At 39.0% G+C, this 23020-nt stretch overlaps 1 protein-coding gene across 3 annotated transcripts in view; it reads right to left on the minus strand.

Annotated features, from left to right (window-relative positions):
- PCCA (propionyl-CoA carboxylase subunit alpha) overlaps nt 1-23020 on the minus strand; it is a 367760-nt gene that overhangs the window by 306591 nt on the left and 38149 nt on the right. For all 3 annotated transcript variants that reach the window (XM_057532677.1, XM_057532678.1, XM_007196809.3), the window contains exons 5-6: nt 7968-8081; nt 6017-6070 (exon numbers count right to left, since the gene is read on the minus strand). In XM_057532677.1, coding sequence (XP_057388660.1) covers nt 6017-6070; nt 7968-8081 — 168 coding nt within the window. The remainder of the gene's footprint in view (nt 1-6016; nt 6071-7967; nt 8082-23020) is intronic.

Genomic DNA, 23020 nt, shown 5'->3' on the forward strand with positions numbered 1-23020 from the left:
GCCACGACATATATGTCACACACAAAACATACTTCCAGGAGCTACCTAGATCACAGCCTATGTAGATAAAATAAGAGCTATAAACAACTTTGGGCTTGCAAGATCTACACCTCTTTTTTTTTTTTTCCCTACTCAAAAAAAAACTTTTTCTGCAAATATGAGTGAATAGGGTATCACATTGTTTTAAATTCACGCTAAACTATTTTAAGAACAAAAATATTGTTAAATAAAATCATTAGCAAACTTGCTAACTTCATAATTTTAGTATCAGTTGCCAAGTACTTAAAGCACATTTCACAACTCTAACACACCATGGATTACAACTTCACAACAGAAGACCAATGACCTAGCAAAAGGCTTTCTTCAAATTTCTATCTACACAACCTGATCATGTGCTGCCTCTGTTATTATGAAGTGCGGGAACAGATTTCTATGGCCTTTGGCTAAGTTCCCTACAGTTATTTGGTTTTCACTGTTTGGTTTCTCACTCTTTCCAACTAAGCAAACCAGGGTACAGTATTTTTTTTTAAGTGCTCTGTACTTATGGTCAGCCAACATAGGTCAAGTCCTGATTCTATTACTTACCAATACAGTGTGATTGTTGGCAAGTCACTGCACCTGAGTCTCAGTTTTCTTTTTGTTAAATGGTTGCATGAATTAAATGAAATCATATATGTCAAAGTATTTTGTAAACTACATTATCATATGTGTGTGTATAGGAATATAATATTATCAGATTATTAATCTCAACAGGAAAAAAAAATCTAAACTCACAAAATACACATGAAAACTATCAGACTAATTTCCCCAAAATGCTAATTTTAACTATCTCATTCACAAAAAAAAAACCACAACTCTTCAGTAGCTCTCCCCAACTACTAAAGTAATAATTATTAACTAACACCTGTAATGATAAGGTGATTTGCCTGGCAATGCCAGACTCTGTGCTAAGTTCTTTATACATGTTGTTTCTAACTTTCACAACAACCCTACAGGGTAGGTGTCATTCTCTTCATTTTAAAGATGAAAAATCTTGAGCTATTTCCCAATTTCGCTATTACAAACAACCTTACAATGAACATTTTTAAAGTACATCTTTGTAGGTGAAATTCTTAAGAGTGGAGCTGTTGACTCAAAGAATATATACATTTTAAATTTTGGTAATACCAGCAAATTTCTGGAACAAAAGAAAAAGAAAAAAGGGGGCTGAAATAATTTACACTCCCAAGAACAAGACACTTCCTGTACACTGGTCTACACTGGATGTTACAGCTATTTTTTAAAAGTTTGGTTAATCCAATGGATAAAAAACCATCTCATTATTGTTTTTGAGGTAGTTACATTCCTTACCTTGCTAAAAAGTCTCCAACAAAAGGAGATAAAAAATACAATCATCAAACCTCAACTGCTTCCCACAGTTCCCTTCTCCACCCTCAATGCTGAGCATTCTGGACAGAACACACTATCTGTATGCATATATACACATATCTTCTAAATACATGGATAAGACCCATACATGAAACACAAATTATTAAACCTAACATAAATTTCTCATAAAGGTAACTACTGTAACTTATAATGCTGTGCTGCATTAAAATATGATATGATAACATGAAAAAACATACACATAAGAACCAGAAAGATAACTAAAAACACTGAAATCTCTTTAAATCTCATTTAATCTTTAAACCACTTTTTCCAAGGGCAGATAAGTTTAACTTTTCAAACCTCTTTCGTAAACTCCAAAAGAATTTCTTTTCTTAACCCTAACAGTCCTCACAGCCTTCCACCACTGTTCCTTTACTGCTCAGAATACAAGGAGCCCAGACGGGAAACACAGAATGAAAAACATTTTGGAAATAAAATGTTTGCTCAGCATATTAAAATTACTGAAAATTACTATTCTTTATGAGGATTATTTGTAGCTTTGTATTTTCCATTAATTATTTAAGCAAAAACAAACAAGACATGATTTTGTTTAAATCATGTACAGTAGGGATTCTATATAATCTGATCCCATTTCGTGTAAATTAAGCATAAAGAATAATTAGTCTTGTAAAGAAAACATATAAAGTTTAGAATGCTTTTAACATTTGGCTTATGGTACTTTCTAAAGCAAATAAATAGCACAAACTCAGAAAAAAATTCAAGAAATCATCTTACTCAAAGCTGTTAACTAAAAACAATATACCAGATGATAAGGCACAAATAGTTTTTCTATAAACAAAGTAAATATTATGCTGATCTTTTTTTTTTTTTTTTTATGCTGATCTTTGAACAGCAATTTAAAAAAACAAAACAAAACAGAACCAGAAATTAATGGGGGGAAAAACCTCCACATTTGATTACATTTCAAACATAAGTTACAGCATACATAAGTTACAGTAAAAGGAACTCCACAGTATTAAACTTAAAAAATTTCTTTTCCAGACTTCCCTGGTGGCGCAGTGGTTGAGAATCTGCCTGCCAATGCAGGGGACATGGGTTGGAACCCTGGTCCGGGAAGATCCCACAAGCTGCGGAGTAACTAAGCCCGTGCGCCACAACTACTGAGGCTGTGCTCTAGAGCCCGCGAGCCAAAACTACTGAAGCCCGCACGCCTAGAGCCCGTGCACCGCAACTAGAGAAAGCCTGACTGCAGCAATGAAGACCCAATGGCAGCCAAAAATAAAATAAATAAACTTTAAAAAAAATTTCTTTTCCATATTCTGCTCATCTTTCTTGCCAAAAGTTGCTGCCAACATAGTAATCTATTACCACTATCTTAGAAATCAGATTCTAAGAATATTCTCAGTTTGAGACAATAACTATCAAATTTCAATGGTTCGTCACCATCCACACAAACAATGTTGATATGCATAACAAAATCTGTATGCAATTTTATTTCACTGTGTTATTTTTATGGAACTCACCAGCTATAGCCAGATATTTCAAAAGGTGCATTTTATTTTATTTTTTTTTTAAAAGAGAACTGGAAGTGAGCATTCTTTTTTTTTTTTTTTTTTTTTTTTTTTAGAAATTCACGTTCTTTTATTTATTTATTTTTGGCTGTGTTGGGTCTTCGTTTCTGTGCGAGGGCTTTCTCCAGTTGCGGCGAGCGGGGGGCCACTCTTCATCGCGGTGCGCGGGCCTCTCACCATCGCGGCCTCTCTTGTTGCGGAGCACAGGCTCCAGACGCGCAGGCTCAGTAGTTGTGGCTCACGGGCCTAGTTGCTCCACGGCACGTGGGATCCTCCCAGACCAGGGCCCGAACCCGTGTCCCCTGCATTGGCAGGCGGATTCCCAACCACTGCGCCGCCAGGGAAGCCCGAAAGGTGCATTTTAAATGGCACGCTCCAATGGGAGAAGTTTTTAAGCTAGGAAAATTATATCCCAAATAAGATTCTTGCCATGACGCACAGAAAGAGAAGGTTAGTTGTCACCAGCTACATATGTTCATGGTGAATAAAAACACACGGCAATACCGCTTTCTAGTTACAAAACAGTCCCTTCTGTGACAGGAGGAAAGTTTTCTTGCAGGTTATTGTTCCATAATTCTTAATCTGATAATATTTACTTAATCTTTCCATAACATTCATTGAACTCACTACGTAGAAATCATTAGGATATAAAACAAAAGGGAAACAAAGAATGAGACGACCAAGTCTCTTACCTTAAGAGGAGATTAAAATACAGAAACAATTTTTACATAATATGGAAGGTGGTATGCCAGATAAGAAAAAAAAATTTTTTTTTAATGCTCTAGAAGACAGAGAAAAGAGATTACTTCTCACCAGAAGAACATGGAAAACTATCCTGGTAGGGGTAACATGAACTGTGCTTTTAAGAATAGACAGTAGCAAGAAATGTGGGACCAAGGGACAGGTGTGACCACTGAGGAGAGCGATGGAAAAGATAGAACAGGAGAGAACCAGCCACGTTTGGGAATAGCATGCAGTCTGGTTTGCCTAAGGCATAGCATTGATAAAGGAAAATGGAGGAGATAAAATTAGAAAAGCAAATGAGAAAGGAAGGTAGTCATACATTTTATACCCTTTTCTCTAACATGAAACCCCTGACGGCACAATCTTATCTTCATTTACGGAGAATTTGCACTTCTTCATAATATTTTTTTCCCTGAAGTCATCTGTGTACCTGACTTATTTTCCACAACATGACTGTGAGCTCCTCATGAGCAGGACACACATCCAATTCATTTTTATATCCTTCTCAAATGCCTTGAACATAGGTATCAAATAAGCCCTTTTTAATGACTGAATAAATGCATGAATAAATATACTTGCCATATAATTTCACTTCTCCCGGACTCAGATATTCATCTATACCAGGAGCCGGCAAACTTTTTCTATAAAGGGCCATACAGTGAATATTTACTTACAGGCCATTCAGTCTCTGCTATAGCTACACAACTCTGCTGTTTGAGAGCAAAAGCAGCCACAGACAACAGGTAAGTGAACAAGCAGGGCTGTGTGCCAATAAAACTTAGTTTACAAAAACAGGCGGCAGCTGCATTTGGCCCATGGACCACAGTTTAGAGACTCCTCACCTATACAAACTTAAATATATTATATTGTACAAATACATTTAAAATGTATTATATTCGAATCATTTTCTTACATAATGACAGAACCTCAGCCAAAATTTCAAACTAGAAGATAACAAAAAGGGGTATAAACAGGAAAATGTGGATATACTGCACAAAACCTGGTAAATCTGGACCTTGGGATACTTACACCTAATACGCCCTCTCCAGACATGTGTTACTATTAGCCACCTGCGTGACTTTACATCACAACTTCTTTAGGCCTTAGTTTAATCTATAGGCCTTAGTTTTTAATCTATAAATTGGTTAAAACAGATCATTCTGAGCTAGAATTCTATGATCTTAAGAATTGTCCAGGGCTTCCCTGGTGGCACAGTGGTTGAGAGTCTGCCTGCCAATGCAGGGGACACAGGTTCGAGCCCTGGCCTGGGAGGATCCCACATGCCATGGAGCAACTAGGCCCGTGAGCCACAACTACTGAGCCTGCGCGTCTGGAGCCTGTGCTCCGCAACAAGAGAGGCCGCGACAGTGAAAGGCCTGCGCACCGCGACGAATAGTGGCCCCCGCTTGCCGCAACTAGGGAAAGCCCTCACACAGAAACGAAGACCCAACACAGCCAAAAATAAATTAATTAATTAATTAACTTTTTAAAAAAAAGAATAAAGAATAAATTTTTTTAAAGAAGAATTGTCCAAATTAAATTTATGAATTTTAAGTGAATATTTCGTCTTGAAAATGGTAATTGCATTCAGAAATAATTTTGAATCCATGGAAGAACAAAATATAAGCATATCACAGAAACAAAGTATAATATATTAAAATATTAAGTTAACTTAATACCTGAGATAATTAATCTAATGAGCTTTTCGAAACATTATCAATATCGTATTTTAGTACCTGAAAACTGAGGTTTCAGTACCATCTTGAATGTAGTTATAAATACACCTGGAAAATCAGTTTAATAGCAAATATAGGGTCATGCATCTAGTCAGGATGGTGATATCAGGAGGATACTCCTATCATAAAAAAAAGAAAAAAATTTCCCAAAATAGAGGCAGTAGTAAGATTTGATATTAAATGCCATAATATGCAATAAAAGGGAAAAAACAGAATCTTACTTCTGGCTTCACATTCCATGCTCATGGTAAATAATTAATGAATCACTGGACTCCCTGACGTATTTAGCTAAAAGTCTGAAATGTTTAATTTTAAAAGTCAAAGTCCACACAACATGTTATAAACTAGGTATCATTCATTAGGTGTAATGGTGATTTTACAACTTTTCCATTTTCACGCTTCAAATCAAGACTTAGGTTACAGAATAAAAGTCTTCACTTTTCCCAAACTAGTTTCAAAGAATCGTTGGGTCAATGAAAAGTCTGTAAGTCATCACTACCCACATTTACAAAAGCAACACCATTACACTGCTTTCTGAAATATAAGTTAACAGTTTCTGGTTCCTTATAAACTTACCAAACATTTGGCAAATTCTTTATTTTCTGAAAGAAATCCATAACCTGGATGTACCTTAGAAATGAAAACAAAAAGCACTTTCAGTTTTACCAATTTGCAAAACCTTTACAGTAAGCAAGACAGAAAGAGCATTAATGTGTTTATTGTTCAAGGGCCCTGGAGTAAGGTTACTGACTCTTGACATACTGATCGGCTCTAACGCAGTTCTCCTGAGTTCAGACCCAAACGCCACGAGATCGCCTACTGTATGCTCACTTGCAGCACGCTACCTGTCTCAACCACAGTCAGGGCCGTCTCCCGTCCCACCTGCCTGTCCGCCTGCACTTGGCTATGCACTTCAACCCAACCCAAACTCTCCCCACTTTTTCTGAGACTAACTTTGGCTCCAAGTTTGGAGAATTTTCTAACAGCTTGTGGGTCAAAGAATTATGTTAAAGGAAACCTTTCACAAGATGGATGAAAAACTCTTATTTCCCCTTTCTTTACAGAACCAGGAACTGCTACTTTCCCAAACCCTGGCTACTAAGCCAATGAACATATTTTATTCCTGACAATATTAATATACTCAGCCACTACCCAATGAACAGTTTTTGTCAAACCTAACTAAAACAGAAGTTTGGTTTTACCTTTCCATCATTCTCTGAATTTATTTTTCTTCTAATATCTACTCTTCTTTCCCTCCTCATCCCACTCAGCCAATCACAACCACTTCACGCTCTCCTCTCTCACAAGCCACGTTGCAACAATTTAAATTCTACCATCCTGTTCTAACCAAGTAATTTTTAACCAAACATAAATTTAGCCACCCTATTATCAGTCAGTATTGAATATATTTCTAGGAAAATAATTCTGCTATAAGTCAAATTTCTAAATGAGTCAATATCATAATCTAATCTAGAAGTATCTACACATTTGAGATTTTTTTAAATGCTAGACTAAGCTTTATGAACACGGTACAGAATAATTTACACTACTACATCACAGGAAAAGAGTTTCACTCCAACAGCTTCATTTCATATAAACATTCAACTAAAGATTGTATTCTGATAATCTATAGTTAAAAGGTTAAAAGAGTTTTACCTTCATTAACTCTGTAGTAAACTATAACATCTATAATATGGGTTCATGAATTCAGTTTTTTATTTAAACATGCATCTTACTAAAACATTTCTTTCAAAAGAAATGTGAACACTAACTGAAGCACTCCAGGCTAACTGCTGGTGTTGGCTGCTTCCATCCAATTTTAGAGATAACTCTACATAGTTTTTTTTAACATTACATGTAATTAGTTCTCTGATAAAAACATACACATACACACACACACACACACACACACACAAACAACAACCATAACAAAACACTATTCCTGATGTCAGAACCCAGTTTTTTCCTTGGATTCCACTCCAAACAGAATTGGGGGTGGGGAGAATTACTGATTTCTCCATGTAAATTATGTATATTCCATTGACACTATCAAACTAAAATAATTACCAATTGCATCATTTTTATTTCTGGAAGTATAACGAGGCATACGTAATTTTTAAATGATTAAAATAGAATTTAAAACAGGGTCTTTTGGATCCTGTTTATAATACAGATTTTTTTAATACTCTTATTACACTGAAAGGGTTAATTCTCAAAATTAATTGGGATTTCTTTTTTTTTTTTTTTTTTTTTTTTCCCCCTAGCAAATTTGGAAATGAACTGAAACTGCTCCCTGGTGTGAAAGCTGAATCCAGCAGCCACCTGCAGGATCAGTAACCAACACTGCCAGATGCTACAAAGCCTCTGATTTCCAGTAGCGAATTCGGCCACATTTAACTCGTGTGACGTGAACTGCAACAGCATTTTCAATCATTCTTTCTTATTTTTTTTTTTTTTAAATACAAACTCTAGTGTTCTGCTCACTACATATGAAACAGCTGCAGCAGACAGATTCATTCAGACTCACAGCTTGGGCCCCGGTTTTCTTAATGGCTTCCACGATGGCATCCATGTTGAGGTAGCTTTTACTGGTGGGAGCTGGGCCAACACAGACCGCCTCATCCGCCATTTTCACGTGAACCTGAGGAGACAAATCTCTGCATTAACAGAGCCTCCCAGCAAAAAGAACTATCTTCATCTGCAAGTATACACAAAATTGCAAATCGGAGTGTTTCCCGTATCATTTATGTAGTCAGATCTCTCTCTGAATGTGCACTAAGAAATTACAATGTAACAAATAAGCCCAGGAGTTATATTAACCATGATTTCATTTATTACAAGCCTAATCCACTGTCTAACCAGATAACTTCCATAATATTCCGTACCAGTTTGATTAAGTAAAATCACAGCAAACAACTTTAGCCTCCTATTCAGTTCATCTATACGTAAACTTTATACCAAAAACGACTCTGTTACACGTAGCCAGCATAGCCCAATATTTTCATAACAAGCACTCATGCCCAGTTCTAAGCAAGTTCCCCAGGAAGCGGGGATAATTAGAGAAACTGAATGAAGAAGGGATGCAGTGAGTGTCCCTGCACAGCATTAGGTCAGCACCAGGCACAAATTAAAGCCCAGGACTAAAGAGTTCAGTATCACTACACATGAGCCAGAAAATCTTGAGAATCGTTTAAATACTCTAACATTTGATCCTCACCCATTTTAACCTTTATTCCTAAAAGAACCGGTATGTGCATTCAGTTCTAAACCTACTCCAAAATTCAGGAATATATGCTCCATTTTTAAGACTACTTACTACACAATGCTTCAAATCTATTTTTGCTTAAGAAAGGCTAGGCATTCAATACAGAATAAATTGCTTACTTCTAAAAGAAATCTATTCTTTTAAAATTATGAAAGGGATTCATGTATTTTTGAAACGGCTTTTCCTAACAGTTTTCCAGTGTAAGTTTAAGTAAATTTAAATTTATTTTACAAGGCAGACATTAAAAACTGGAACACATTCATATACCTGGATATGTATGACCCTCCTCCAAAAAGTCTAAGGTGGAAAATACTCGAGTATTGCTAAGTTATATTCTTCAGCTGTAAAGTAGTTTTTAAAGAAGCACTTTGTTTTAAATGAGGTCTATCAAAAAAAAAAAAAAAACAAGTCATCTTTTAGAAAGCTCAGAGTTCTTTTTATCTAGTCAATAAATATTTTCAAACTAAGTAAAAAATTATGTTGTGTATTGAAAGGTTAAAGATATCTGCTACCCAAGGGATTAATAGATCAATATCTTAATATAAAAGACTCAAATCTATGCAGTTTAATTTCTTTAATAACATCCAAGGAAAGGCAGCCAAGCTCGCAAAAGGATCCTAAATATTCCCATGTTCAAAGCAAGGCTCTCCTTTATATCTTGCTTATTCCCAACTTCAAGTTGCTCTTCTCCCCTCAGACCAGAATGCCCCCTCTTCTACTGCCCTCTGCCCAGTTCAGCAATTTTTTACAACAGCAATTTTGTTTTTGTAATTGTGGTTGTGGGTTTTTTCTATAAGAAAGAAATTGAATACTGAACAATCCTTTGAAAAAAATGCATTAGTCAGGTGGGGATAAAGTATTTAAAGTTAAATCCACACTTACTCTGTATATTTTATTTCCCGCCAGGTACTACCTATTATTAAAGATGCATTTAAAGTTCCACTTCTACCACTGGGTCTTCAGATGAATCTCCTTTAATCTGAACTCCAGTAGTACCAGGTGCAAATTTTGGCATTTAATCGCATCCTGCCCAGTAATGTCATTTTGACTGCTTTACAGATTATGTCTGTTACAATTTATACACTCTCCTTTTCCAGATCATAAGGTCCTGCAAGGCAGAAGTTGTGTCTTAAATTCCTTTTCTTAAAAAATCTCTCCCAGCACAGTTTTATTGCTACAAGCTTTTAAATTCATAGATATACTTGGATGACAGTTTATTTAATAATTTTCATTGTTAAGCCACTGTCTTTGAGGTAAAAAGCTACACTAAATTAAATCTCCAATCTTAGCAATACATATGGCAACTGAGGGTTGTACATGGTGGGGAGGGGGATTAAAATATATACACATGCATCCCTGTGTCCAAATTTTCTATAATAAATAGGCATCAAAAAGTTAAAAAGGAGGGGAATCCTAATAATATTTTGACTTATTTACTTCCAGTCTTTTCTCTAAATATACTTTTGTAACCAAACTGCATATATAATTTTGCATCCTTTTGTTTTTTAAACTATCATCATAATAGGCATTTTTCCTATGTTATCACAAACTCTTTGCAAACATACTGAGAATCTAGCTCAGAGCCTAACATTTTAGCAGATCATTAATATTGTTTGAATAAACATTCAAATAAATACATCAAAAGCAGGTCAAAACTGCTTAGGGACTTTACAAAGAAAGGCAAAACATGCTGTTTCTAAAGGGGTTGGTTGGTTTCTTTTCTTCTATTTCTCAGAAACAAACCTTACTTTAGGGTAGAAGCCTATATTAACATCTCAAGCCCACAGTCTAGCACAGGGTCAGTACCAGCAAAAGTGCTTGGCAAAGCCATTTGAAAGAAAAAACTAGAACTCTCTGCTGCCTTAGTTCCCAAGGAGATACTTCTGAGTCTACCACGAAAGGATAGTTTAAAAAAACTTTTGAAACTCAATTTCAATTTTGTTATTGTTGTAGAGTTTAGGAGAGGCAGAGTGATAGCTGAGAAAGGGTTTGGAGTGTGGTTTTAGCTTAGGAGAAACCTGAACAAATGCCTTTGGGAAGGAATCTACGGAAACTAAGGAGCTAAAAACACCCGAGAGATGAAATCATTTCCAGTATTTCTGACAAGCGAGCAGCGGCAGAGCTAAGAGGTATTGGGAGGCAACAGATGGGGGGGAGGGATAGAGCCCATCTCTCCCCCCCACACACACAATAAATACAAGCTAGTATTTAAAAAGGGGGTAAAAAAGAGAAAGAAAAGAAGGAAAGGGGGAGGGAAGGAGGGAGGCAAAGACAGAAAGAAAGACAGGAAAGATAGAAAGAAAAAAAAGAGACGGAAGGAAAGCAAGCAAGCCTGTTATGTACTCCAGGACAAGCACCCAAAGCCCCCACTCCCCACGCCCTGTGCTGCCTTAAGTTCTTCTCTACAGAAATTCTCGAGCCACAACTGCAGAGAAAGCAGCAGGGGTAGGATCAAATTTATCAGACACTCGTGTGTTATAAGTAAGTTCATGTCATTGGGATCAGAAAGTGAAATGTACAACTTCCAAATCATCTACAACTTAAACACAAGCATATTTCTCTAAATTTTGACCGTGTTCTTTCCCTTGACCTGGAACATAAATATTGCAGCAACCAAATTCAACTATGCAAACTAAGGTAATCCCTAGGGCAGGGGACAGCAAACTATAGTGAAGGCCAAATCCAGCCCAGTGTCTGTTTTTGTACATAAAATTTTATTGGAACACAGCCATACTTATTCATTTACTTATTGCCCATGGCTTCTTTTGTGCTACAATGGTAGAGTTGAATAGTACAGTCCACAAAACCTAGTTTACTATTGGGCCTTTAGAGGAAAAGTTTGACCACCCATGCCCTAGGGCGAGGGTCCCAACCCTCAGGCCACACAGCAGGAGGTGAGCAGCGGGCAAGCTAGCGAAACTTCATCTGTATTTACAGCTGCTCCCCAGCGCTCGAATTACCACCTGAGATCCGCCTCCTGTCAGCATTATGGTGAGTTGTATAATTATTTCATTATATATTACAATGTAATAATAATAAAGTGTACAATAAATGTAATGCGCTTGAATCATCCCAAAACCATCCCCCCCGCCCCCAGTCCAAGGAAAAACTATCTTCCACGAAACCGGTCCCTGGTGCCAAAAAGGTTAGGGACCGCTGCCCTAGGCGATGGCAGAGCAACAGAACACTAGGAACCAGAGTCCCTGGCTGTCCTTTGCAATAGACTGGCCTCCCTAACCTAAAATGGCCAGATGTTATGTAAGAGAACATTTGAAAGTCACCCTATTTGAACCACTGTATCACGTAACATCAATATCTATTACTTGTAATAACATGATAACATAATCACTACCACAAAAACTGACTCAATTCTTATTAATGAGACGAAGCAGATTAGTGAAATGCAAGTAGTAACTGCACTAGAACAGGGCATGTCAATCTGAGAGTTTATGAGAATCAGAGAGGGAAATAATTGGTAGTTTTACACTTTTGGCAGAGACAGTTCACCACAGGGCCCAAGCACCCCGAACATCCTTGCTGAGTGCTCCAAACAGCAAAGTCTAAACCATCCCTTGATCCTGAGCTGTTTCTGTAACTAGTCACGTTGGCAACTAAGACAGAAAAGCAACCATAGTGTGACTATTATATACTCGCTTCCTGAGGGAGGGGCACTAGTTTGTTTGCTACTTTGCTACAAAAAGGTGCTGAATCCTTGGCTCTAGCTAGCAAAAATTTTGTGCTCACATCATGTGAGCAAGGCACTAACTGCCTTTTTTTTCAAACTCTATTTGCACAAGTGTCCGTATAGCCAACAGCCCTAGAAGAGTAGGGTAGTGTCTCACTCTGGAGCAAGAGGCAGGGGTGCTAAGAGCCCGTCAGAAAAGATTCATTATGTAAGAAGAACCTTAAAGCTCAGGGTTCTTGTCCTATGATGCAAACCACTGCATGTGCAGGTATCACCTGACCCTCTTCGTATCACCTGTGGGAACTGGGACTTGGGGAATCAGGGTAAAATTGCTGATACTCTGGGGGGAGGGATAAATTGGAAGATTGGGATTGACATATACACACTACTATATATAAAATAGATAACTAATAAGAACCTACTGTATAGCACAGGGAACTCTACTCAATACTCTGTAATGGCCTATATGGGAAAAGAATCTAAAAAAAAGAGTGGATATATGTATACGTATAACTGATTCACTTTGCTGTACACCTGAACCTAACACAACACTGTAAATCAACTATGTTCCAATAAAAAATTTTTTTTAAATGCTGATACTCTGATCTTGCTACGGCTGTGAGTAATAAACTGTTCTTCATCACTGACCCAGCAGTCTTGTATCTTCTACCAGCACCCATGAAACAGGGAGAGGCTAACTTGTTAGCTTACAAGTAAAGCTTCGGACCCTTCACAGTTCTTGACAGCCCTGTGTTCCTTTACTGTGACACACCCACTGTATTTGCTGCTGCTCAACAGACCAATCACATCCCCCTGTGGGACTCACGATGCTACTGTGCCGATGACCCTACTACGAGCTTTGCTGAGAGCAGGAAACGGTCTTCCTTTGGTCAATGAAGGCCTGCTGCCCTCCTTCGGCATCGATGGAGTTGTGACAGATTTAACCCTTGCCATCTTCTACAACATGGGGTACTTCCCTGACACACAACTCTTCTAGGGTTTTTTATTGTTGTTTATTTGTGTTTGGTTTGTGGGCGGTGAGGAGAAGAAAATAAGAATAAATGTCATACCTTGGAAAGTTAAAAAGAAAAATCACTGATATTGGTTGGTATTTGTCATGGCAAATGCTGCAGGTGAGCTCACTAAATGATATTCCAACACTCCTTTCTATCTTGCTTCCCTCCACTATCAAGGGCAGAAAGCAAAAAAGAACATTTCCCAGACTTCTTGGCAGTCAGGGCACATATATGTGACCTCGGTTCCACCAGTCAGGCATACTCAAAGAAGTGAGAGCAATGTGAGGCAGGACCCCTGCAGGCAGATAACATCTCATTGACAAACATGGAACTAAAGGTGTCAGTTCTTCTAGGACAGCTCTAGAAGAACTTCTGGGTCAATCCCAGAACATCACAATTGCCAGCAATGGTCAGTAGTGGAAGTGGGGTTTGTTCTGTAACAGACTCATTTTGCCTCCCTGGGTTATCCATATCTTTTGGCCCTTCTGGAGATTCTGAGAGCTACCTTATATGCATTAGAACTAGGATCAGAAAACTTTCTCTTTAAAGGGCCACACTGTAAATATTTTCAGTTTTGTAGAATACAGTCTCTATCAAAACCACTCAACTCTGCCTTTGTAGCACAAAAACAGCCATAGACAATACAACACCAAATGGCCACGGCTGTGTTTCAATAAAGCTTTATTTACAGAAACATGCACTGGGCCAGATTTAGCCCATGGGCCATGGTTCCCCAACCCCTACCTTAGAAATGCTTTTCAGTCCAAATTACTATGTCAGTCAGTTCACCAGGAATAAAGTGGCACATTCAAACATGTTTGGCTGAAAATAACAAAGACGTGAGCAGAGTTAAAGGACCAACAGAGGATGGCAAGGTTTCCAGGGATTAACAACAGTGGGAAGCCATGGCCACTGTGGTCCTGAAGGGGCTCAGAGTGGGAAGAACACAGACAGCTGGGGAGCATGGGTGACCCAACAGTTACTACCACCCTAGAAGGTTGTGGCCACCGCGAGAACTGCAGCAAGGCAAGGAAGTGGAGGTGGGATAAACAGCCTGATCTGCTGCTCATGTCTTCAAATAGCCAACCCGAGGCAGAGGTCAAGGAAGCTCAAGAGATATACTCCACAGATGTCAGCCTCCTGAAGACTGATCCATAAAAGAAAACATTTGATAAATTAGAGTTAATTAAAATTTAAAACTTTTGTTCTTCAAAGACACCGTTAATCACAATGTGATACCACTTCCCACCTGCTAGGATGTCTGTAATCAAAAAGACAGATATATCTGACAAGCATTGGTGAGAATGAGGAGAAATTTGAACGCTCATACGCTGCTAGTGGGAATGTAAAATGGTACAACTCCTTTGGGAAACAGCCTGTTAGTACCTAAAAAGTTCAGTAGTTATCAAATGATGCGGCAATTCCACTCCTAAGTATATACCCAAGAGAAATGATAATATATGTCCATACAAAGACATATACACAATTGTTCATAACAGCCTTATTCATAGTAATCAAAAACTGGAAACAACCCAAAAGCCCAGCAGCTGGTAAACGGACAAAATGTGTTCTGTTCATATAACAGAATATTACTCAGCCAAAAAAAGGCAACAAACTGATACATGCAACAACATAAATCAATCTCAAAAACATTATTCTAAGTGAAAGAAGCCAGACACAAAAGACCAAATATTATAAAATTCCATGTATTTGAATTTTTAGAAAATGCAAAACTATAGACAGAAAGCAGATCAGTGGCTAGCTAGGTGAAGGCGGGAACAAGAGCGACTGCAGAGGGACACAAGACATCTTCCTGGGTGATGGCTATGTTCTAAAACTGAACAGTGGTGAGCGTTGCACAACTCTAAAAATACACTATAACTCAATATGCAAACTGTAACTCAATAAAACTGTTAAATAAAAATCAGGAAGTTTCATATAAAAATTTTAAATCCACTGTGCTGTGAGGTCTATATGAGACACTCCTGGCACACAGCACAGTGTTACATGCTATTAATGTTTGATTAACGACTCTAACCAATAAAGAGAAAGTAAGGATTCACCTGACAAAGAAGATTCCTAAGATAGAAGCCAACTGAGAAGGGCACTCTAGCAGTACACACAGTGTATCAAATGCATGGAGGCCCGAAAGGGACTAGAAAATGGTAAGGAAGCAATAAGCATCAAAACAGAAGAGACAGTCACCAGTGCTATGTGCTATAGACAGACCAAAGAAGGTGGGAATTTAGCTATTGGATCTAATGAACCAGATCTCTGGCAACTTTGGGGACCAACTTAGTAGAATAGCAGAAATAGAAGCCAGACTTCCCTGGGTTGAACAGCAAATTCGAAGCAAGAAAAGAAAGAAAAACCGAAGACGAGTCTTTCATGTGGTTTAATCATAATGCTAGGAAATGCTGGGGAATGCAAGAATATTTTACTTTATTTTCTCTATAACTGTTGGTAAAGCACAGTACACACACAAGGTATTCAATAAAACTTTCTGATGCAGACTGATACAACTTTTCAGAGCGATATCCTCAGAGAAATACCTAACAGACGTGAGTGTCTATGCCTAGCTCACAAATCTGACTAGAAGTCCCCAGGATGAAAACAAAACCACCGTCAGCAGCCAAGCACACGGCCATGAAAACAAAAGACAACCTGGAAAGAGATCTTAGAAAATTTACAGAGATTCAGTGGAAAAAGTTCTGGAGATGGATGGTGGTGATGGCTGCACAACACTGTAAATGTACTTAATGCCACTGAATTGTACAATTAAAAATTAGTAAAGTGGTAAATTCTATGTTATGTAATTTTACAATTTTAAAAAAACTATATAGCTTATCACCATTTCCAGACTATCGCTGACAAGCAATTGTGATAAAACAGTTTCAGAAATTAATTTTATAGTTATAGTTATATATATGTGTGTGTGTGTGTGTATATGTGTGTGTGTGTGTGTATATATATATATATATATATATATATATGGTACCACTTAAGCACTTAAGAAAAATTGTAACAAGGGAAGAAGAAAAGAACACAAAACAAAAGAAACAAGAAAATACCAATAATGAGAGCATGGGCACAGCTCTAGCTTATAATCATTTTCTACTTACTAAAGAAAAGCTATCACACATTCACTCAAGCCTCTAGTCATGAAGGCTTAAATATAGTTATGTATTTCTGAATACAGATTTCTGAAACAATGGCAGAGTGACATTCTAGAATAGGATTAAGAAATATTTCCACTACAATCAGTGTATTTTTTTAAAAAAGTGTTTCCAAACCATATGAATAGTTAAATGCCAGTTCTAATAATTTAAATACAAATAGCCACCAATGTCATGAGATACTGAAAACTACTAGAGCCTGGCCAGCACTACCATTGCTCATTATGTACCACTAATTGATAATACTACACATAAAAGTGAGTCATCTAGATGTTTTTTATTTTTTATTTTAATTACCCAAGTAATGTAAGAATATACACTAGCTTGAGAGAAAATTTAAGTTTAAGCAATACAGATAACCACTACTTCTCACCCCCTTAAAGGCCTCCCAGTCCCACTTCCTACCCTAAAAGAAATTATCAACTGTTTTGTATGCATCCTTTCAGACTTACCTAAATATTTTCATATGCCTAGTAGACATAAAAGTGTACAGTTTTAGGGACTTCCCTGGTGGCACAGTGGTTAAGAATCCGCCTGCCAATGCAGGGGACACGGGTTGGAGCCCTGGTCCGGGAAGATCCCACATGCCGCGGAGCAACTAAGCCCATGAGCCACAACTACTGAGCCTGCACTCTAGAGCCCGCGAGCCACAACTGCTGAGCCCACGTGCCACAACTACTGAAGCCCGCGCACCTAGAGCCCGTGCTCTGCAACAAGAGAAGCCACTGCAATGAGAAGCCCACGCACCACAACGAAGAGTAGCCCCCGCTCGCCGCAACTAGAGAAAGCCCGTGCACAGCAACGAAGACCCAATGCAGCCAAATAAATAAATTTATTAAAAAAAAACAAACAGTGTATGGTTTTGTATTGTGCTTAAGATTTTCTTCCCATAAATTGTATCACACTACATATTATTCTTGAAACTTGCTTAACTGCTACATAACATTGCTGGTAACCTGGGTAAACCATAACATATTTAACCTTTACTCCAATAATGGATATTGCTTCCAATTTGCAGATGTTACAAGCTGCAATAAGATTCCCTGAACATGTCAATCTGTATGCATGTATATATTTCTGTCAGAAAAATATTTGGAAGTATAAAGGCTATAAACTACATGCTTAAAAGCTTATGTCTATTAACACGTCTCGCAGAGATGAATTTCCCCACACCACACCATCACTGAACATGTCTAATTTTATATCTAATGAAAAATGATTCCTTACTAGTTTTTTTTTTTTTTTCCTTACTAGTTTTTTACTTTGCATTTCTCTAATTATTAGTGCCTCTGGGCATATTTTCACGTTTGTGAGCTATTTGTATTTCTTCTTTTCACCACTGACCATTTTTTAATTTGACACAGGAGAGATCTTATTAGCAAAGGTATCTTTTGGTTTCTTTCTTTTTTTTTAATTACACATAATACCAAAACATTGTTATTGTTCAAAATAAAGCTAACAACTCTACCGACCATCCCTCCATCCCCATTACATTTTCTCCCTCCGGTAATCACTTCTCAAGTGAGTACGCATTCTTAGACCTTTGTCTATACCAGGGGATCTCAATAGAGAGCAACTTTGTTCTGCAGCGCCCAGTTGGCAACGTCTGGAGACAGTTTTGCTTGTCACAACTGTGGGATGCAGGGATGCTACTGGGGTCTAGTGGGTAGAGGACAGAAATACTTCGAAACATTCTACAATGAGCAAGACACCCACCTATAAAAAAGAATTACTTAATCCAAAACGCCAATAGTGTCACAGTTGAGAACCCCTGGTCTGTGCTTTTATATGATGTATGTAACTATAAAAATATAAAATATTTTGTGTGGGGTTTTTTTAAACATTAATAGTATTTTTATATCATATAAGTCATTCTACAAGTTCTTTTTCGATCTTTAATATGTCTTAGAGATGTTCTGTCAATATGTAGAGATCTACCTCATTATTTTTTAATTACTAAAGAATTCCAAGATATGGCCCTGCCAGTTTGCCAACCATTTCCCTGCTGATGGACACTTAGCATGGAGGAATCACCCAGCTGGATGATCATAATGACGTTTCCTAACCAGACATCCTGTCAATTGCCCCAGGTCCCCCTTCCTGCTCTGGATCTTTCTCTTCTGGAGCTGCTCCCTTCTTTTACAGCCACCCTCTCCTGTCTATGTTATAGACTGAGGTTTTCTATTGAACGATCCCATCTGCTATCTTTTAGAAATTCCTCATCATTTCCAGCACTATACTCCCCACTCTGTTTTACACCAAAATTCTGGTTTGTTATTTTTCTTTTGGATTTTCTTTTGGGGCGCAGTGGGCCCCTCCCCCAAGGGAGCAACTGTCAATGAGCTGCCATTAGTGGGCTATTCAGCCAATGGTCGGCAGAGCGGTGATCGTCAGGTGGAGAGTGAGGTAAGAGACGGATCCCGGCCTTCTCCCTGGGGCCCTCCAGCTCACCTGGCCTCTGCGACCTAATGGCGGAAGCCATCTGCCTGGGACGCAGTCTGCAGGACCTGGCCCCCGCCGTCTGGGCCGCCTGAGGAGCCTGAGGGCCAGTTGGGTCCTGGGCGCCTGGCTCCCTCGGTGATGACGGCTGGGCAGGCTCTGGGGACCTGGCCCTGAGGGAGCCGCCAGCTGAGATCTGCCTCTTCAGCCAGGCCTGGGCACTGGCGGGAGGACCCAGCCTGGGTGCTGGATGAACGCTCCGGGGCAGGGTAACCGGCCCCTGCAGGGATCCCCTCCTCTTAGCCAGGACCTGGACCTCGGCGGGTGAAAGTTGTGCCTTGGGACCTTGCCCATTTCTTGTCAGAACAGAGAGTAACATTTGTTTGGTGGAGATTTACAGGAACGTCGTTACCTGACCATGGCCTGACCTCAAGAGCAAAGGATCCGACACCAAGAAGTCTGCAACAACTAACCACACCCGTCCCTCACCTTTCCTATAAAAGGGCTTTGCTGAAAACTTTCGGGGACTTTGGGGCTTTTAAGGCACGAGCCACCCATCTCCTTGCACGGCCCTGCAACATACATTTCTCTGTTCCAAACTCCGATGTTTTGGTATTGTTTGGCCTCACTGTGCCTCGGGCACACAGACTTGCGTTTTCAGTAACAGTACTAGGGTATAGACGTTAGCTTGTAGAAAGGCTCATTTCATCTCACAGAGATTTCAGGATGAATTAGGTCTTTACTTTTGGAAAAGATATGTGACAGGATGCTGTAAAGACAGGTGAAAAGGTACCCAACCTGGCAGGAGCAACGGGCAAGGAAAAAAAATAAATGATTTAATAAGGCTGCAAGTTACTTGGCTTTTATTTCAAAATATAACTTTTCTCCAAATCCAAATGTCTGGCTGGCTTAGGAAAGAACACTTGGTGCAGCTGTCAGCATGCCCCTTTTGTATGAAAGAGTAAATAAATGTATTCAAATTAAAAGGAACATCTGGAGAACACAAGGTAGAAAAACCTTGTGGCAGCTGGCTCTCTGGACAGAAAGAACTACGGGAAAAGCTGTCCCACCAAAAGAAAAACTGTATGTAATTAAAAGACCAGGAAAATGAGTATCTGAGTATTATTTCCAAAACTCAAAGTAATGAAACATTTTCCCCACAACATTAGCTCCTAATTCCATTTATACAGTACTGGTCCCCGCTTTCCAATCTCTTTTCTAATTCAGCTATTTTATGTTCCATCCACCATATCCGTCTACCATTAAGTAAACCCTGAACACTTCCCTGACTCAGTCCAACATTAATCAGAGGTCCTCTGCTACAGCAGGTTATAAAGAGATGATAAATCACAGTGCCCTCCCCTCTAGGAGTTCTGTCTCGTGAAAAAGACTTCTATATCAATTGCAATAAAAATAAACAAGAGTATGTATAAACTGCTCATGCAGAAAATGGTTTCACGAAGAATCAGTTATTAAAGTATAAAACTGGATTTCTAATCAATGGAAAAAAGTGAGAAGGGAACTACCAACAGAGAAATCATGGAATGTAAAAGGCCCCGGCCTATTAAGAAATTAGTGAAATGGCTTGAAACCAAGGTGGATAAGGAGGCACTAATACGAGAGGATGGCGGAAGAGAATGGTCAACTATAAGGAAAACCAGCGTGAAGGGAATCTTGAATGCCACAGTAGTTTGGGCTTTAACCAGGAAGTCAGTGGTTCTCAATGCTTACCTCCCATGAAAAGAAGATAATGGATCATGTGAGGAATGCTACATTCCATCATAAACAGCAGCTTAACATCCATTGCTGCAGTTGGGCCACTCCAAGCAATTAGCTGCAAACATTCTCTTTTCTCTCCCAAGACTCTCACACGAAGCTTAACAAGTAGTGCTGTTGACAATGAAAACATTTCTTTTCCTCTGATGTTACCTAACCAAACTTTTCCCATAATACAGGATACACAACGTAATATATAGGATACAAAAACCCATTCGGATATATCAAAATCCTTCTCACACTTTAATTTTTGAAAAACACCACTGGTCATTCTAATTTCAGGTAAAATGGAGTAAGCATATTCCATTCTGTTTGTCCCACTGAATGCAGCTATGAAATCTGAACAGAATACATTAATCAACTATTTGTGAACTCTGAAAAGTACATAGCAGCAGGCAGATGGAGGAAGAACAGAATTCAAATTACCATGAACCAGTGGCGAGTTCGGCGTTTTCCTCTCCTCCATGATCCCTCTGCCTGATCAACAATCTGATACCCACTAGGCAATGGGGTGCTGACAGAGAAGCCCTGTATTTCTGACTCCAGAAGCAGAAAAGGGAGCTCCTAAGAGTTAGAACACTACAGAAATCTTCCAGGGTTTTTTTGTGTTTTTAACTCCATTCTTTTGTGCCCCCGCTCCCAAGTAATTCCATGGCTGCAGTAGCGATGGTAAAAATGGGGGCCTACAGGAGCCGAAACAGTCATAGAAGGAACAATCTTCTCTAATCAATGAAACTGTGGCCCCAAGAGGATGGGTAAATTTCCACTGCTTTCTTTCTTTGTCACGTAAGAACACATACGCATTTGGTCTCTGCCACCAGTTCCTGACACAAGCTCCTAAAACGCTTGTCATTTCCTGATGATAGGGGTGCTAGGAGCATCTTTTGTTCTAATATTTGGTCTTTGACCCCAGTTCCTGACAAGAGTTTCTAAGACCCTTGGAATCTCCGGAGTGCTAAGAGTGTCTTTTTGTATGCTAATGAGATGACTGGTGGCTGGAAGCCCCTAGATAGCTGCAGGATGGGGGCTGGTCACCAAAATAACCAAGACTCCATTAGAGGGTTGGAACTTTCAGTTCCATCCCCTGAACTCAGGGGAGAGGGGAGGGGAAAGAGGTTGAGTTAATCACTGATGATCAAAGACTTAACCAACCATGCCCACATAATGGAGACTCCATGAAAGCTGCGCCCAACAGGGTTTGGAGAGCTCTGGGTTGCTGAGCACTTCCACATGCCAGAAAGGTGGCACACCCCAACTCCGTGGGACAGAAGTTCCTGTGCTCAGGACCCTTCCAGACCTTGCCCTATACACCTCTTCAACTAGCTGTTCATTTGTATCTTTTATAATATCATTTACAGTAAACCAGTAAATATTAAGTAAAGTGTTTGCCTGAGTTCTGTGGGTCATGATAAACTGAGGAGGGGGTTACGGAAACCCCTGATTTACAGCTGGTTGGTGAAAAGTACAGATGACAACCTAGTACTTGAGACCAGCATCTGAAATGAGGGCAGTCTGTGGATGTGACCCTTTAACCCATGGAATCTGAGCTAACCGCAGGTAGTTAGTGTTAGAATTGAATTAAATTGTAGGACACCCAGCTGGTGTCCAGAGAGTTGGAAAACTGGTTGTTAGTATGAGAAAGAATCCTACACATTTGGTATCAGCAGCATTGTGAGTAAACAGTTTTCTTTAGGTCCCTCCGTATTCTCCATACCTGGCCACAGTGTGTGCAGCAGTGCAAGGTAACTAAATTCCCAGCCTTTTAAACAAGAGGAAAGAGAAGGGAAGGCCAAAGGAATAAGAGGAGATAATAGGAGAAGCTAGCATGGAAAAGTGACTCAATAAAGCTGTTTATGAACTCCTAGGCTCATTCTTAGGTTGGGCATGTATAGACATGATCCTAGTAAGCAGACCGAAGAACTTAAAAACTGAACAAAGAGACCACATATCTCAGACAGACCAGTGGGTTATATACATGTGAGACAGTATGAATCGCATTACAAAAACCCACAGCACACAGGAAAAGGATAAGAACATGCACTCTGAAGCCAACCATGTCAACTGCTGCTAAAACAAAAATATCAACATTCTCCAAAGGATTTAAGCAACATTCACAGTCTCGTAATATTCAAAATATAAACCAAAATTACTTTGCACACCAAGAAGCAGGTAAATCTTAACTCTTAAAGGAAAAAATCAACAGACTCCAAGGCCAAGATGACA

Source organism: Balaenoptera acutorostrata, chromosome 18, assembly GCF_949987535.1.
Source record: "Balaenoptera acutorostrata chromosome 18, mBalAcu1.1, whole genome shotgun sequence".
In the NCBI taxonomy this organism is placed as follows: Eukaryota; Metazoa; Chordata; class Mammalia; order Artiodactyla; family Balaenopteridae; genus Balaenoptera; species Balaenoptera acutorostrata.